This window comes from Varroa jacobsoni, unplaced genomic scaffold, assembly GCF_002532875.2.
Source record: "Varroa jacobsoni isolate VJ856 unplaced genomic scaffold, vjacob_1.0 contig00932, whole genome shotgun sequence".
Classification (NCBI taxonomy): domain Eukaryota; kingdom Metazoa; phylum Arthropoda; class Arachnida; order Mesostigmata; family Varroidae; genus Varroa; species Varroa jacobsoni.
Window position 1 is genome coordinate 58,987 of NW_019214555.1, and position 18,530 is coordinate 77,516.

At 42.3% G+C, this 18,530-nt stretch overlaps 1 protein-coding gene across 6 annotated transcripts in view; it reads right to left on the reverse strand.

Annotated features, from left to right (window-relative positions):
* Nucleotides 1–18,530, reverse strand: part of Lmpt (four and a half LIM domains protein limpet) — a 66,103-nt gene that overhangs the window by 28,856 nt on the left and 18,717 nt on the right. For 4 of the 6 annotated variants that reach the window (XM_086973018.1, XM_022852704.2, XM_022852707.2 and 1 more), the window contains one exon: nucleotides 4,234–4,434. In XM_086973018.1, the coding sequence (XP_086829144.1) occupies nucleotides 4,234–4,434 (201 nt within the window). Of the gene's footprint in view, nucleotides 1–4,233; nucleotides 4,435–8,633; nucleotides 8,927–14,084; nucleotides 14,750–18,530 lie in introns of those variants that run through there. The other 2 variants (XM_022852706.2, XM_022852705.2) reach the window with 2 other exon arrangements.

The window sequence follows — 18,530 nt, forward strand, 5'->3', positions numbered from 1 at the left end:
AGTTGAAGTATTCGCTTACGTGTGCGCAGATCCTATTTACAGGACCCACGAATGGAGTACTAATGGAATTATTATAAATAATTTGTATCTAGATGTTATACTCGTTACCGATGTTAGAACAGCTCGTCCAAGGCGTTACTACTTATCAGTATGCATGATTTCAATTTAAACATGTTATTGCTGTTCGTGAAGCGGGCCGATTTGTGCCGTCACAAAACACATGTCGACGAGCTCAAAGCATTGGCAGACTGCTATTTTTACTATTGAAGAATGATTCGATTATAAAAAGCAGCTCGCTGCTTTTTCTTCGCTGAAAAGCGGCTCTTCCGATGATCTAACCGATCCAAATACGAATGAGCTGATGATAATAATTGATATTTTTTAGGCAAAAGGTGCCTATTGCCGTCTGTACCATTGTGTCTTTACAGTTCGACGTAGACCATCCGAACACCGATCGCAAAGTCAAGACATCAAACGAGAGTAAAAACAGATAGATCCGTAGATTGAAATTAAATTGAAGTATCGAACGAGCAAACAAGCTCTATGTGATAGCAGATGTGATGGGATGGATCAATGCGAAAAGCGCACAGAGAGCTTGGCCCAGTTCCGAGTCCCAGCGAAGGCCATTGCTTTCTTTCTAGACAAGAGTTAGCTGTTTTTTCGGCAAGGAACCAAACGACGCGATCGGAATAGTCACGGTACAACAATACACCATTCTGCGTGAATTACTACGGTTACATGACTGGATCATGGACAATAGACTAGTTTGGATCATCGCCGAGATACACTCTACATTCAGACGGCCACCGGGACTTAGGCAGCTATTCGGAAATTAGAACTAGTTACTTCAGATATTGTTTAGCATTAGCTGCCATAACGAACGACACAGGTACTAGGGAAGGTTCATCTGAGACAGTGGTTGTTGTTAAGTATTACCCAAAGCAACAGAGGACTTGGTATATAGGCTAAGAATAAAGTGGTCTATTACGTTTGCTACGTAAAACAGTTCGAACGATTAGTGATTACGTTTTTCCCGGCTAAATAAGTAAACCTTAAGAAAACATTGTTCCAGGTTCAAGCTAGCGACCCGGGTCTAACGCATGCTTGACTAAACAACTGACTGGTTGGGCTGATTCTAGTTGTTTCAACTCGGTGCGGCAATAAAAATGCATATTGCATCGAATAAAGGGCCTGCGGCATCACTAGCTGCATGTTTCTTATTGGAGTTCATATACGAGTTCACATACGAGAAATACTATGTTTTAATTGATTCTTAATTCCGGCAACCAGAGTGCGTTGAGGGCAAATAAACTACTGAAATGAATCGGAGAGGAGTTTGTCTGCGATAAAGCGTTCTTCCTAACAAGTTTGTTTACTTCTGTCATAGTGTTTTTAAGCGTTATTTTTGATACATTCACCGCCAAGTTTTACAAAAGATACGTTACATGGAAAAAAAATACACAATCGACAGAGAATTTGAGACCTGGGTTTCGTGTAAGCTGATGATCGTTTTGGAGAAACATTTCTAAACACCACCGAATCGATGCAGCTCTGTCAGCTAAGGATTCAGGAGATCTAGGATGAAGTCGTGTCCGAACCATGTGCATTACGCGAACAAATAGACAGCCACTCTCCCAGCTCCATTCAGTCAAACTCATTGAAGTTCTTATGGCCGACTTGGCCAAAGTACTTGTAATAAGGTTGGGTCAGTGACCCCGTGGCCATATATGACCTGATATTGCTTATAATTGCAATTGCCACCTATCATAAATAGAAACGGGACGTAAGCTAACACGTGAGCCTTCAATACCCACGCAGATAAACTTGCTTTCTACTGGCACGTGAAGTTCTACGATCAACAAATTGTCTAAGTTAACTAGTCGAATAAAGGTTCGACAGTTTTAAAAACAGTTTAGCGTGAAATTTAGTTTTCTTCTCAATTCTGTAGGCATCTGTTGACGAGGCAGACTCTAGGATAGCGTCGATCGTTGGCTAAAATTGCATAGGTGAGTTAATAGACTAAAGGAAGATTCGCGTTCTCTATTAACATTTTATAAGCCACTTTCGTTCCTTTTTTGTTTTAGGATAAGTATCACTACTTGAATATACAACTCCTGAACCACGAATGGAAATAAATCGCTCACACAAGTTCTTTAGCAATCCAGACTCTCTATTAAAGTATTCTTTTTTTTTTTTTTTATAATACTGGGTGACGTATAAGAGCTTCGACGCCGAGGCGAGCGACTACCATAGCATCCGCTATTGATTGCCCTGCCGGTCTGCGATGTCAGCAACCAATCAACAAACCTCTGAGTCGCCTTATGTATCGTGACCATTATAGGGACCCGTTAATTTTTCTCTTAGCTTCGCCGTTTCATAGACCCGAAGCTATTGTGTGCTACTACCGCTGCCCTCAGTGTAGTCTACCGTGCTCCGTACTCCACGTGTGCTGTAACAGTTTCAGCAGCGTCCATCGGAGGAAGCACTGGCATCCACACTCCATAAAGAAAGCACACGAGCAAGGAAAATTGAAAAAGTTTAACGTCACCTCCAACCTTTCCTTTCGTCTATACACCGTCGAAACTGGGGGTGATTCAGAGGCGACCTGATGGTGACGATGCTGTTGAAGGGCTAGATGATTCGGAGGCGGTGAGAGCCTCGCCTTTAAATGTCTTTTTGTCTATGAGCGGATTGTTCAAAATATGTCATTGCTAACGCTGTTGTGCTTAGCCAAAGAGGAGAAAAATACGTAATCCTTCAAATTAAGCTATCAGTACACGCACAGGTACGCAGCTATATGTGGCACTTGAGGGAAGCAGTTAACCAAGCAGGCGCTGGGCCTGCAGAGTTAGTCGTACGCTGAATATTAAACGGGAAGTTTATAGCGTACGCGTATAAGCGTTGGCAGAAATAAAAGGTTTCTTGCAGATAGAACACGGGGTGATCGACAAGCTTAAGTTACGCTAGCATAGACCTTTGTTCTGTAAAACAGGATAAAACCATTTCAGGTACTTTAATTAATTGTGCCTATTGAATTATGAGTTACCTAAAAAGTTGTATATGAACAATTAAGTGTCAGATGTAATACTAGGAATAAGTTCCCAAAGAAAAGGTAGTCTTTACGTGGAAAATTCGTACATTTTGTGCTTCTCTTTTGCATTTGTTTACTCGATTCGATATCACTGATCGCGCTTCTTAATAATTTCTGATAAACTTACTAAGCTAAAGCATTAGGGATTAAACAAATGGTGCTTCATATGTGATCCCATCATCTACATAGTTTGAGAAGGCAAGTTCTATATACATTTCTGTACTTAATCAAATGTGTTGTAGGCGGAAAGGGTTTCAACCACCGACCCCTCGCCCTTTTCAACCAACGGTTAATCCGTCCGAGTCACCGTACCAATATTTTAAGCTGAATTTAATGGAAGCGGCCCATTTAGTTGCAACGCTCCCCTTTATACCGTGTACAAACAAAATTGCACGTACAGTTCAATAACTTGTAACTCTAAGTTCTCTTTAAGGCCGCAGTTAAGGTAACCGCCTTGGAGGAACTAGGAAATGCGTGGCATCGTCCAGCTCTCAATGGTTACTAGTTTACTTCCCATTGAAGACCAATGAGGCAGTTTTACGCCGCGGAATAGTCGGCGTCGAGGAGGTGTTTTGTAACCATGTCGCCAAGGTGATATCGACTCGGTGAACGGCACACAACAAATTCATTCTGTAGAGTTGACATAGTAACGAGGGTCGTAATAGCTCCTTGCATGTCGTGAATCGTAAAGGACGTATGATCGAAAGAACTGCCACCTCAAACACATCCGGACCAACGCAGAAATTAAGGCGAATGAAGATCGGGGAACGGTACGAGGCTTGGTAAGTTGCTAAGACAAATAATAAAAATGGTGGCGTGTATTGAAACTAGAGAATGAGATATCAAGGGTCAAATATGTTGAACTCCATAGGGTCTATTTAACTGGTGTCATACTTTACTATGTATTGTCGTACTAACGATATGTTAATTTTTAATGTAAGTCACGGGGTTGTGTAATGAATTATGGGTTCTTGTAAGTTGTGGTCGGCATAGAAAGATATTATACATGCATGCTTTACGTGCAAGGAGATTCTTTTATCCTTTTTTCAAATCATTCGTTAAAAAGATAATAGTGTCTTTATAATTGCGTAACGCGTTTTTAGTATCTGATGTGAGCAGATATAATAAAAAAAAGTGCTTACCTTGGAGTCAATGCCAATCGGCTTGGAGCACTCGTCGCAGGAATTGGCAAATACCTGTTCATAGCAGCGCACGCAATACGGGTGCTCGTCTCGAAGAACGTACCGCTGCCCAGTAAGTGAGTCATCGCACTGCCAACAGCAGAAGTGGCCTGAATGCCAGTCCTTATTCATGGCTTTGGTGTACTCACCGCTGAAGATCAACTGAAAGTGTCGAATCAATGACAGACATACGAGGAAAGCATGTTCGAAAGTAAAGTCTATTAGATATACAACTTTAGGCCAGTATTGTTTCTAGTAATAATGTCAATAAAATAGGTTAAATATAATAAGTTTCGCTTATATATTACATGTATAATGGTTATGGGTTTAGACTCAACCGTAAAATATATTTTATCTACATGTAATACATAGTGAAGTTGTAAAAATCAAATAATAACTACAAGAAAGTATGTTAATCGCAACACCCTGTAGAATCGATGGCAGTCATAATGCCCGTCGAAGATATTGTTATTATATAAAGATTCATTTTGATTTTCTTATAAAAACTTCGCGCACTTAGCAGACACACTGTCTTCGTTAGTTTTCGTATTTATCAGTTCTGCGTACAGGACCTTTTCTCAGTGTCTATTCATGTATGATAACTTCAGAACCATTGGTGAATGTCCGTTGGATTACACTTTAAAGAACGAGCTCATAATGCGAAAGATGGGCCCAGTTCTAGGTATCGTCCTTGATCAAACATATATCCATTGAGACGGCAGTCCAATGTAAATGCGGCGGGGGGTGCGAGCCCAAAGTGCTGAGCGGGAGATACAGGCCTTAAAGATCGTGCGCACATGTATAGCAACAGGCGCTTCGTTCGATGCTTCAACACAGGTGGTATTCCCATGATTTTACCTAGCTTGTGACACTCGCTGGTCGGAGTCTTCATTCGGCCTGACCGGAACATGTCCTTTGAATCTAGGCAGCAACTTGAGTTGTTCATAGTGCATTCTCGGCCTAACGGCGACTGTCAGGAAGGCTACAGAACGCGGCAGGCGAAGGTGTGTACACCGACTGGGGATATTAAGGGATATTATTTAGCAAGCGGGTTCAAGGACGGTTGTAAAGACCTCCAAACCAACTAATAAAGTAGTCAAACAGGACCAGCGGCGCCAGAGTACACTGACCTACTCAACGCTTCCTACAGGGATGTCCAACTGCGAGGCCCTATAAGTTGAGTCCGCTTTTGCCAGGACCGATTTAGAATTTTAGTTGGAAGCGCAGTTGATTGCTGGTTTCTCAGTGATATCGTGGAAGCTTTCGGGCCCTCCATTCTAAGCAACAATGACTGCACTTTGTCAAAACACATTTTATACTTTAAAACAAAAAAGGTTGAAAAAAATGTTTGGATCAGTAAGCCATGAACATAGATAGCAATCTTCCCATAATCACAAAATGCCTGTTTTAGACATAGGTATGTATAGAATTGTTGTATTCTTATATTAGAATTATTGGTTAAGCTTATGTATTAGAGCCGATAATATACTCTACGATAGCCTGAGGGTGAGATTTCACACTAGTGGAAAGTGAAAGAGACATAATCATTTGAGTCCCAAAGAGCCTCCTTATCTAGCACAATTGTTATTAGTAACGGGGGTGGTACTCAGTCTGCGGTTATACTGTAGCCTTAGATATTCTTCTTATAAGCTTTCGCCTGTCTTTTGAATTTTGACCTCACCAGTTCTAAGAGGTTTTCTAGTAATATCAACAGACGCTGTCCTAATCACTATATTATATACATAGATACCTGTCGGCAAAAAGGCTTCGATTCTGTCCTAAGGACTGAACAGCAAAGGCCATTTGAAAAAGTATCGGCACAGCAGGCTGAACACTGCAAAGCCGAAGTGGAGGCAAGCTGTCTTGTCACACTGATCGACATATGCGTCAATAGGGAAGGCCCTAGAACATCAAGAAACAGGACGAACACAAGGTTACACTAAGTAATTTTAATAGAACCATACAACCAAATAATAACTGTGTTGATTCCGATGGTTTATAATCGTGATTATCATAAGACGGACTCCGTTAAAACCGATTGACCCAATGATGATTGCAAAACGATATGTTTATGGACGACACAGTGGCATAGTCCAACAAGAAGCACTAATTTAGTACAATACAAACTACAGAACAGCAAATGTTTAGCCCAGAATTTCAAACGGCTGTGAAAATCCGCTTTCTAACAACCGGTGGATAACAAATATAGACCGTTGCCATGTTCCTGTTAGTTCTCGTTCAGCTATTTGGTAAAATGATGGAAACTATATATTGGACTCTAGCCGAGAAAACCGACATTATATTAGGCGCCAATTGATAGATACGGCAGGAAAAGCCGCAAAGTTCTCAATATCGGCCTGTGTCGGATTAGCATTGTCCTTGTTGGTTGCATTATATCCTTTTCACACACTGTATTTTGACTAAATTTCTTTTAGCTACGCATATCTGATGTACGATTCTTAAAAGGACAATTCAATTTGCATATAAATTGTTTTAGATCGGTGGACTTGATAGAGGTTGAAGCTTCAGACAATTTGTTCAGCTCTGCTATGTCGGCCCTAATAAAGTTTGGGTCACCTCTAAGAGGCGATAAAAGCATATTTAATAAATAAAAAAAAAGCCGTTAGACAGCATTTCATAAGACCGGTTCTGTTCACATGAAATAAATTGTACGTGGGCCTACGGATGCCAATGATGACAATCTGAGATGTCTCGTTACATATACGATTTAGGAACGCAGTGGAATGATAATTCCATAGTATTTTACCTATAATTACGAGGAATAATTTCAGATGTTTTCAAACCAAATCTGACATCTATCGCATGATTCGAAAGCAACCAGGTCTAGAGAAAAACAAGATATAGACCTTTGAGAGCAGATACTCTGAAACAAACGGAAGCGAAACGTGTCATTCATTCATCGTCCAGATAAGAACGACTGCTTATTACTCATCCAGAACGCCCGGCTGTGTTCCGTGCTTCCGCCTTCGCCTTTCCGAAAGGCCATGTCCCGATTTTATTCTATGCGCTTCAGGCACACTGAACGCCAACGACTTCGTGGCGTCATCAACAGCTTTAGAGAATGGCCAAGGTTTTAATGCGCCGTGTCTTCACAAGCTTCCCCTGTGAAAATTCGACTAAACTAGCCACCGGGTGAGCAGCTGTATTACTGTAAAGTAAGGTAGCAAACTAGACTTTTACACAACGCCATCTCTATAGAAAAATGGCGAAGCGTTGACGGTCAGTAAACTAGTTGCTAGGCCAGATAGATATAGCTATCGCCCTAAGCTTTCTCTTCTTCTACACTAAGCCCCTTGACGTACGCAGAGATTGCTATGCATCGTTCACTTGCTATAACAAGAGTCTATTACTGATCAGTAACTCGTAGCATCAGCAAAACCCTAGCGTAGGCTGTATGCTCAATAGACTGTATAGATGTACAGATCGCACAACAGCTAAACGAGTTTCCGTGACATCCTTTTCAGGCTCGTAATAGTTCAAGTCCTCACCATTGTAACTCATTGAATTGTTCGTATTGTATAGCCTCCTAGGTAAAACAGCCAGAACTTGATGCGATAATATCGAAAACACCTAGTAAGCGGCGTCAAGCTTAGTTGAACCCGTCGAAACATATTGAGCATTGGCAGCCAATTCTAGCCTCTATCCTGATACCCTCACGGGGTCACTTCATAGCAGGATTCTAGGTCATTGTCAAGTGAAATGAGTGGTATGTCTATGTCAAATAACTTACATTAAACGAGGGTTACCAACGCTTTGTTGTTTACTATTAGTTCTTGCTGCTCCGTCAACTCTGAGAACGATATAACGGTAAATAATGAAGCCCTGCTAATTCAGGTTTGATAGTGTACCGCACGCGCACCTCAGAATGAGGCCCAACGTGTCCGTACCCTTCTCAAAACAAAAAGATTGCATTCTCGGTACGGTCCAAATACGGTGCAAGAGAAGCGGGCGTGGTACCATCGAGTGAGTGAGATATTACGATTTGAAGCTCGGGCAAAATGTAAAGTGAATTGCTTTGAAGTAATATACTCTGACTTGAATTTTCCGCAGTATTCAGAATCATCTGGATAGATAGGTCCACCTAGACAGGTTAGTAGGTTCAGACAGGCCTTCTTAGATCTCGTCCTCACAAAAATCCATATTATTCGTATCCAAAAATGGTCATAATGGTGTGAACACTTATATCCATAATGCATTGACGCACATCAACTACTATTTGATTAGTATATTCCATTGCACTAACACTAGATACTTTTAGTTATTGAAATCTAGATTCGGTTTTTAATAGGCCACGAAAAACGTCTGCTTTAGCTGACGAAGACATCTATCCTGACACGTACATCTCCCTGGGAAGCGTTGCGTGACTCCGGGTCGTACGCGAAGCCTGTTTCCGAACCAGCCTCTTCATTCGTTTCGACAGCTACTTTCTTTACCTTCTTTACCTTCTTAACCCGGGTGACGACTTCGTCTGACATCGTTACCGACTCAACCGTGGATGAATTGCGCACGAATAGGAAACTGTTCGACGAGCGAGCGTTGGCGTCTTGTCCGAATTCTGCAGCACCGTCTTAACTTCTCTGTGCGAGCTGAAGGGCGTTTTGGTCGAGTTGCCTGCTTTCTACCGCTCTGCACTATAGCACTGATTTCAACAGAGCAGTTCGAATAATACTTTTAGATAAAGGCCGGAAAAGCCAGTTTCATTTTCCCGGTAATCGGAATGTTAACCAGTAAGCTGGCGGACACAAGGGTCCTCTTCCCTATGGAAGCCTACGGCCGGGTGGTCTCGGGAGAGGACTCTCTTGGGGCGGAGCGTGATCTGGCCGCAGACTACTACCGCTCTAACTCAGCCATCAGACATCAAATACGGCTGCAAATATTACCACCCAGCGAATCGGCCGTAAGCAATGAGGGTTTCTACCGAATCGGAACGCCGCGATCTCAGCCAGCGAGCTGATCAACCAGATCAACACCAAGACCAGAACTCTGTTTGCTGTCCGCTTACTGGTTCCTTGACGACTTCGAAGGTGGGAGACTCTGTGCGCGCCTGTGCCACTAGCTGAATGCTGCCCCGTTGACGCTACCATCCACCCGAATTCGGCCGGTTGTTAGTCGTAGCAGAACAACTGGAACACGCTGACCGGTTGAGATTTTTGATAGATCAGACTGCCAGAGTCGAGACCCTAAAACTAAGGCGGGCGGACACTATCATTTTACAGCGAGACTAATGGATGTGCTTATACGGTTCGAGCGTGTCGTGGGTGGTACGCCACCTCTATACGAAGTGGCCGGGGGTCTTGCAATACGTCCGCTGCTGTCAGATGTGAAAACAAATGGCATAGGCACATTGGCAAGTATGATAATAGCAACAGTAACCCTGGCCGCTTGCCAGAGTCGTGTTAGATTAATTATATGCGAATAGAGAGATAAGTGCTCCTTAATGACCAGAAATACCTATGCATATTGACAAGCTGGAAAAGACGACCACCTCTTGGAAGAAATTTAATCGGCACTAAAAATTATTAAGTAAAAAATGTTTCTTTTTTCATTGAGTATGTAGTTGCCACCTTCAAGAACATCTTTAAGGTCTTCCTTTCTAACGAGAACGTCTCATCTGAAGACCAACGTGACAGCACTTCCAGTAGTAGTTTCTGGTCAGGTCGTTTGTTGGCAAAGCAAAAGCTGTTCCAACACATCGGTTTATACCTCACTTGTGGCAAAACTCGGCCTCGGCTCAAACCAATTCGTTTCGCGGTCTTTAACAACATGTCCTGCAATTCTAGTATATCCATTCGCCAACTATTTCTCCTTCAAGATACTAGGCATAAGGGACACCCCGGGAAATCTTCGCAAGTCTTTCGTCGCACTACATAGAGGCCAGATCGGTCCGTCTAGTAGCACCTATAGCTGGTCTGGGCCGATGGCTGACGAGAATTTTCATATGCAAATGCTAAATACGGAGAGCCAATTGAAAGCGGCCAGATTTCCCTTCGTGTAAATACGAGGCGGAGCAGAAACGTTCTCGTCTGCAAACAGGGATACTAAACTATGGCAAAACTTTGAGACCTTTGATGCTTTGGCGCACGTATAAAATAAACACCGCCCGGAATCGTCAGAAACTATCTACCTATATATTAATCTGCAAACAACTTTTTAATAATAACCGTCAAACGATACTGGTAGCCGTTAACACGCTGCCTAACAGAGCTACATACAGAAAAGTCTAACGCAAATTAATTTTGAATTGATAGCAGGCCAAAGGGCTCAGAGTGGCTAACAATTACCAAAAGTGCAAAGAGGCGCAGAAAATGTCCATAAGGATAACTATTGTAACTTATGTAGTCAGTTTAGTTAGTCACCTATATTTTACATTTCAAAACGACCGTTAATTTCTATATAAAAGCCCCAGGTGCACTAAAAATGGCTCTCTGTGCCATGTTAATGAATTTTAAGCCCTTTAAATTTAAACCTAATTGAGGATTTTTTGGTTTGCCTTGTGTCATTTTTCGGAAACTGTGTGGAAACACTGGATTACAGTTGGTCCTTTTGAAAATTTGTTGTGTTGTTCTGGAAAGGACTGGCTTCTCGGGGTACCAAGTATAACGAGTGAACGCAGACCCGCTACAACAAATATATAATGTGGCGGTGTATACAAAGCAATCTATATATAGATACATATTTGTATATATCAGTTGAGGCAAAAATTGTATACACATTAAAAAGTGTGTATTACAGAATCGTATCTTCGTATTTCCGACTACTAGCTACTTCAGAAGCTAGAAAGAACATGAAAGGCTTATTTGCTAAGAAACACAATTTTTGCATTATCGAGAAGCTTTTGCTTCAGCCTGTATATCGATTTTCAACTCAATGTCATATTCCTGTTACAAATGACATTGACTTAAAAAGTGATAAAAACAGGGGCAATTTTGATCATATAGGATTAATAACGAATGCATAGAACTTTGCCCCAATGAGGGACAACAAATATTATCTTTACTATTATATTACTACAAACGACTTGCTAGTGGTATATTCTGATAATTAATATGACAGCTTTTACAGTATTCATCATTTACGTTAATTTACCCAACAATGTTGAAACTGAATGATACATAGGTTATGTTTATCATAGTCGTCTGTCCGTGTTTTAGTGCAGTAAATACCGTGTTTGCCTATTAAGCTCAGGGGCAAATGATGGCCTAGGCTCAAATATGGGCGTAGTCGCAGTTTGTTTCGCGCCCGACAAAAAGCCAGCAGTCTAAAGCAATGCGTAGCAGCCTAAGGTGCCGTGCGTACAACGCGAAACATATTTTTCATCCGAACACCTGAACAGCGTCTCCGTTGGCTTCTACTGCAACAAGTATAGCGGAAACAGTATATTCCAATCGGACTGGGTCAAACGCAACTTGGAGCAACGCCCCCTCAACACCGGAAGGGTTATTACTTTATTGTCATTGTTGCTTGTGCAACAATCGTACCGTAGAGGAAACTCTAATTGATTTACTAATGGGATATGATTGATATTGAATTCATTAGTAATAAGTTGAAATAATAATGGAATGAAGCAGATTAATACTTTGAAACCGCGGGGTTGAAGCGCACCTCTCGAAGGTAATGGATGAGACCTTCATTCGTAGGTTACGTGTGAATCGTTCGTAATCATTGATCTGGCTTGAGTTTAACCATCGGAAGAGTTGTATTATTTGAAACTGGATACATTGTGGTAAATAAATAAAGATGGTAATTGTTACTTTACTAGCTATGAACAAAGGTCACCTCGTAAAATTATAGGATTTGTAAGATTCTATCGTTCAGTGTTTAGCTTGTCATATGTTCTCAATGTTGATTATACAAACGCAGCTAAATTGCATAACGTAAATTGAAGATATATGCCGAAAGGTAAAAACAAAAAAAAAAAAAGGAAAAACCGCAACGTAGAAATGGATCGTGGATTTCGAAAATCACTTCTTATGTAACAATGAATCGCGAAATCAAGGTCTCCATCGTAATGTTTTCTCAGTAATCGTATACATACATATGTATGAGTAAACGTGTACATCATTGTAAGTGTCATAGAGTATGAAGGTCATACAAGGAAATGATGGAAGGCGTGCCCACTTATCATTGGCAATGTCAAGTTCGTGTTATCACAGCCTGCACCACAGGGCAGTATAAAATGATATTAATAGAATTTATATATATAATAGAACTGATAGATAGTAATAATAATTGTTGTCACTATTCTTTTTCATTAGAAATCATCATCACCATTGATTCTGATGACATGCTCTGTTCGTTCGCCCTCGATTCGATTACGACCCAGCGGTGAACAGAATACAGAATATGGCGGCAGTCATTGGACGTAAAGAGTCAGACTCATAACAATGCTATTTAGCTAGCATAAATACGCGCCGTGGCCATCGAAGCTGCCGCTTCCGGAAAGACGGAAGTTTTGACTTTGTGGGGGAGGCATCCGCAAGCACTCGCAGCAACGGCCAGTGCTTTTGCTAGCGAAAGGAATGAGCAACGTCGACTCATAATTAAAACAACAATAATAATAGGACCCACCATAATACTGATGCCTATACCCCCACATGAAATACAGGATACAACGGTTACAGGATTGTCCTCAGTGCACGTCAACAGATGAGATCAACTCAGATCATCAGAGGTCAGCTCGAGAAGTTTAGAAGATGCAGACGTTCAGACGCTGTTCACAATCAATGGAATTATTCAGAGACGCAAATTAAACATTTAGATAATTAGATATTCAAAGAGTCTCTTTCACCCAGAGGAAAAAAACACACTTGAGGAAACTGGTAAAAGTTGAAGGCGAAGTTACGAATGCAAGATCGACATTTACGACGATATTTGCTAGCGTGGAACGATGTTGGCTAATTGCAGGGTTCTCGGGTCGAAGGCCCATTGAAAATGAACTCATTGCCGAACGGCGATACCAGACGTAAAACTCAAGGCGTTTAGAAATTATCTGTAGTGAAACCTTCATATTGTGCAAAATCCCAGTAATAGCTTTGTGGGTAACGTTTGACCGCTAATCTTAGAAAGACGTGGTAGCTAATAGGTTCAAACCTGGGCATAGACGGGCAGACTTCGTTTCGTGTTGAAAGCTAATTGTTTGATGGAATGCCGAATGGTGATATTGGACATGAGCCTCGAAAGGTAGTTAAAGGAGCTTTATGCCAGTTTTTTCATCTTTAGTCTATATGTGCAATAGCAGTTTTTGGATATTTTTTTATCTCACTTTGCCATATTTTGTAGTTGAAAAACGCGGCAAACCATTTGGAAGAGTCACTTCATTCATTTGAGCAAAATATTCATTATCAATACATTGTCGACTGAAGCATGATTTCACCATGTTTGTCAGTGTTACAGCTTAATTGCGGCGATGTCCCTGAGAACGGAACTTCTGCTTCGAGGGTAAAATTTTAGATGTATTCATAGTATGGTTTTTTTTTAGCATAAACACCCAGACGAAGATTCCCATTGATGAGCTCTTCGCGAGCTCTACTGGAAGAGCTGTGATCCTATACTGCTACCGAAAGCAACCGAGCTGGGTTATTAACGAACATCTCTGTCCTACTTTAACGATTATTATGGTGTCGCCAGTCACGGAATCCGTAATACAGTTGCCGTTTCCTGTCGATGAATTGCCGTCCCGTCACGAGCGCCCGCACTCCCCTCTACAGTTGTAATTGTTACACTGATTTTGAAATAAATGCAATAAGTATCACAGTATTGTTAATAATATATTCTGGTTAATGCATTTTCACCTTTTTTTTGATGTCCTCGCGGATTTCCTCAATCATCCGGTCCAATTCTGGATCATTTGCCTTCTGCGCCATTGTTTATCTCTGTTTTTTTTTTCACCTTCTCTTTAATACGTAGCGTAGTACGCTTTTTGTTATATTCTCGATGGGTTTGTTTCTGTACACACAATCAATGTACACCACCTGTTTATGTATAACTCAATATACACACTGACCGCGGTGCAGAGATGATGTCAACAAGTTTAATAACAATAACAGCGCCATCTATTACACAGACAGATAGATGATATCTCTCGCTTAATCCTTCTAGCTGCTATCACAGCATCTTCTGATTAATGCAATAACACGTGACGGTAACATAGATAATGATAGATAATGGATCGGCTTGAAGATAAACTTCGACTTTTCAATGAAGCTAGTGAAACTGTGTTCAGATGGTATGTAAAACAATGTAGATATAACATAGTCATGCGTCGACATCTATCATTCCGCCGAATATGGTGCGGCGCAAGATATGGCATGTTTTCATACGGCTAAGTAACAAAATTAACCACTTTCCTTACTAATCTCTGTTAAAGAGCTTGTCTTTCTTTGAAGTTCACGATTGAACAGAGAGCATCTGTCGAAGTAGTTTGTGATGAGGGATTTTTGTACGTTTGCTGAACGTGTGAACTTGGTCATAAATAACTAACTGAGTTATGGCACCTGTCAGGTAGAGCATCATTGCCCTAGCAACACTTACATTGGCTTGACCAAGCGTAGAGCTCTCGAGTCAAACTCATAGGTACTTTTTCTCTGCTGACTTATACCAGCGTTAAGCGTCGTATGTCTCCGAGTTTGTGACGACCATAATTATAACAACAATGCGGTTTCTTCTATCTTCCTTTTCGATTGGCTCCCGCTTCTCTCTGTATCTGGGGACTCGTATTACAACTACCGATGCACTTAAAAATCAAGGGAAACCATCTGAACGAATATACAGACATGCATTCTCTGATTCGAAGTGATCGAGAAAATGTCGTTCCCTCCAGTTGTCTTAACTTGCGCTGCATCCAACAATACATGTTCCTATGCAACGACGTAATCACATCGTTCACCTTTTTTCGATTAAACCACTCGCTCGCATCACCGTCGTCAGAGCAGAGGGAAGTCGGAGCACCAGCTCCCATAAACTCAGCAACGATGCTTCCTGCTCAGATCAAAGCCTTCACTAAGTACCGTGTTCCATTCGGACTATCCCGCCCAGCATGTGCTCCTTTTGCTGGCATCACACTGCTGAGCGCCCAGATCAAACTGGCAATCCTGACACACGTTTACCTGCGATCTCTCGTATTGCCTTGTCGCTGATGCTCGGCGCACACCTGCGTCAATCAGCTCTCAGCCTGCCCGTCGCCTCTATATCGTCTCACCATTATCACCGCATCGGTCGCACTGGCCGGACTCGTTATTATAGCTGAAACGCCACTAGTCCAGTTATTTTTCTATCGTCGTCACCGCCGACGCTACTACGACGAACACTCGAATGAGCGCCATTGGCTAGCGTCACAGCTATGAGCACTTGTTGCGCTTGAACGCTTAACTCTGACTGAGTACATAGCACCGAATATACGTTGCATTAGTAATTGCCAGTAAGCAGTCGATCTTACGTTGTTTGTGACGCCCGATTGCCGGCAGCGACTGGAGCCGTGATTGCCGCTATTGTTGTTACGTGTTTCTGATATTACGATCCCTACAGAAAGAGTCGGCTCTAATGTGTTAAGGCCATTCAATGATGCGTATCTGCCAATGTACCAGCTCGGTTGAATTTTCTATTTGCTGCTTTTTTGGCTGGCGTTCGTACGGCTGTGAGCGATAATCCGCAGTGAACAACGGCTGCCTGTGCAGTTCGTACGCAGACTCTCCTTTTCGTTTGTATTATTCGGCTACACTCTTTGGCGATGGCTGTACATTAGTTTAGTTCGTAGATGCGGAACTCAGCGCAAATCGCTTCGCTAAGAACAAGCGCTTGTGCCGGGCTCCGTCCGAAGCTACGGCGATGCCTGCTTCGACTGGCTCTTGACTTCGTGCGGGCAGGCTGTTCACTTTATTTGATGTCCTTGTCGTGGGCCGTAACTTTCCGTTGCCTTCTGCAAGCGGTGCTGAAAATAGAACTTCCCTTTTTTCCCTCTTGGTCTGTGTTTCATTTCTCTCATGCTGTTTTTGTTTGTTTTCTGTCTCACGCTCTTTCCTCCCAACGAAAAGTCATGTTGTCCTTTTCATCAGCGGTGCCACTGCAGCTGCAACAGCTGCTGGACGACGAAGCGGCCTATTCGCTTATTTCTGGCACTTCTCCAGCCTTCCACTCTACTATGGTTCGTCCATCCGATGCGGGATCAATGTTGACAGTAACAGCGCGTACAACGGTACTAACAATCGCTCTGTCGGGGCCATAGCGACTATTACTGCTGTTGCTGCCACTGCCGCCGAAATCAGTAGTTCGGGTCTCATTCAGTACTCAGCTGTTGTTCTGGCAGCCGGCGCTCCAGCGTTGACGGTGGAGTACCCTATGCGTGTTTCTGTAACGGCAGGACTCGCATGTTTGTGTGTCAGGGTTTGTGGTGTTCTTTGTCCATTTCGTCCGTGGCTATGAGGTCGTTTTTTGAAGGCGTGTTGTCCTATCAGTGATGGAGCAGTGATGCAGCATTACATTGTATTGCACGTTTGTGTGCGGAATTAGCGTCTGCATGGCTAAAAATTGTTCGGAAAGTGATAAAATAATGACGGAAGAGGCCAAACAACGTGGTTGGTAAAGTGTTAAAAATTCGGAAGCTAATCCGCTGGATGAAGCCCGCTAGATTACACGAGGTCGAACATATACACATATACGTACCGTATACGTACGGACGTTGCCGTTACTGATCTGTACGTGGTGCGAATCAGTAGAGATGTAGCCAAATTTCCCCCCATTCTTCCCTCCCGCTTTTGTTGTTACCGTTGCGGTCGACTTAATTACGCAACGGTTGATCTTGATGACAATTGTAATACATTATGGTGCTCCCAGACCATTTGTACTATATCGGCTTTGGAGTGCACTGTGCCACGCATTGAAGTGTAATACTAGTACGTGAGCTCCGCGAAACACTCCGATCAACAGCTGGATCCTTGTGTATCTCTGTCTCAACTAGACATTTTAAACGGTTTGTCAATTTATGGGGCCTGTGCAGCAATTCTACGTATACCGCACCACATCGATAACGGAAAAGGTAATACCAAACGTTTGATGAACACAAATCTGTACTTGTTTGGTTAGTCGGCGGTTAATACTCGCTCGTATTGAACACGCCCGTCAGCGTATTTGTGCGTTCCGGGCTAACTCTGATTAGACTGCCCCGTCGACAAAGCTAAAAACTGGAAAAGGCACGATTGACCGTATTAGTGGCAGTCACCATCACGATGATCGTCAAGCTCCAAGACTAGCCCTCTAGCCGGTGTCAACAAACTAGATGAACGATTCTTCTGTCCGCGTAACTCGTATCGATGTAAGTGTTATAAGTAGACTAATTCGATGGTAGAAACACATTTTTGCAGTAGTACTTCTTAATATACAGACTATTCGAATCGGGTGTTTTGATCGGCTGCGGTGAGGCCAGGCTGAACAAACAGCTTCCACATTGTTTTTTGGATTATTCCGTGCGAAACAGGAGCTTATTCGACGCGCTTGTTTCTATTTCAGATGAATATGGCCAGTTAGCACATACCAAAGCACGCACATAGGGACGTCATCCTGCGTAGAACTTTACCCTATCTAGCGCGATTGTAAATCCTGAAATGAAAGTACAGCGTTCTTGGTCCTAATATCAGTCCAATTATGTGTAGACATAAAAAGCCCTGCACTGAGCACTTACACACACTCGATCATCGATCAATCAATCAGTTTCCATAGCATGCTACAGAGTAATACTCTTAAAGTCGTGCTTTCATAAAATTTCCATTGGTGTACACTGCTATGTGGTATTTATGGAAGTTAGCTGCAACCGCTATAGATAACTCATTTTCTATTCGAGCGGATCACTTCAGGTTCCACAGCCAGGCTTGATGTATCCAAATTAACGACCTACTCAAAAAAAAAAGCCCAGCATGATTGACCATTCACCGTCGTTCACCTTAACGATATGTTGTTTTACAACTTCCAACGTAATATTAACGGCTTCCAAACACCGAACTACCACAACCATAACAAAGCAATACTTCTATACTTTCAATTAATCCAAAACATTAAGCCACCACTGGAGCAAAGCAAGACTTGTCTCCTAAAGGTGATCACTGTTTACTTTAACCGTAACAAACGAAAAAGAAGCGTTCCGTAGTTAGGATAACCGTTGACGACGGCTAGGATGGCACCTTGCACTGCCAAACTGTACCCTTCGACTTCTGCTGGTCAACGCCTGTCAGTCGCTGATTCAGTTGTCA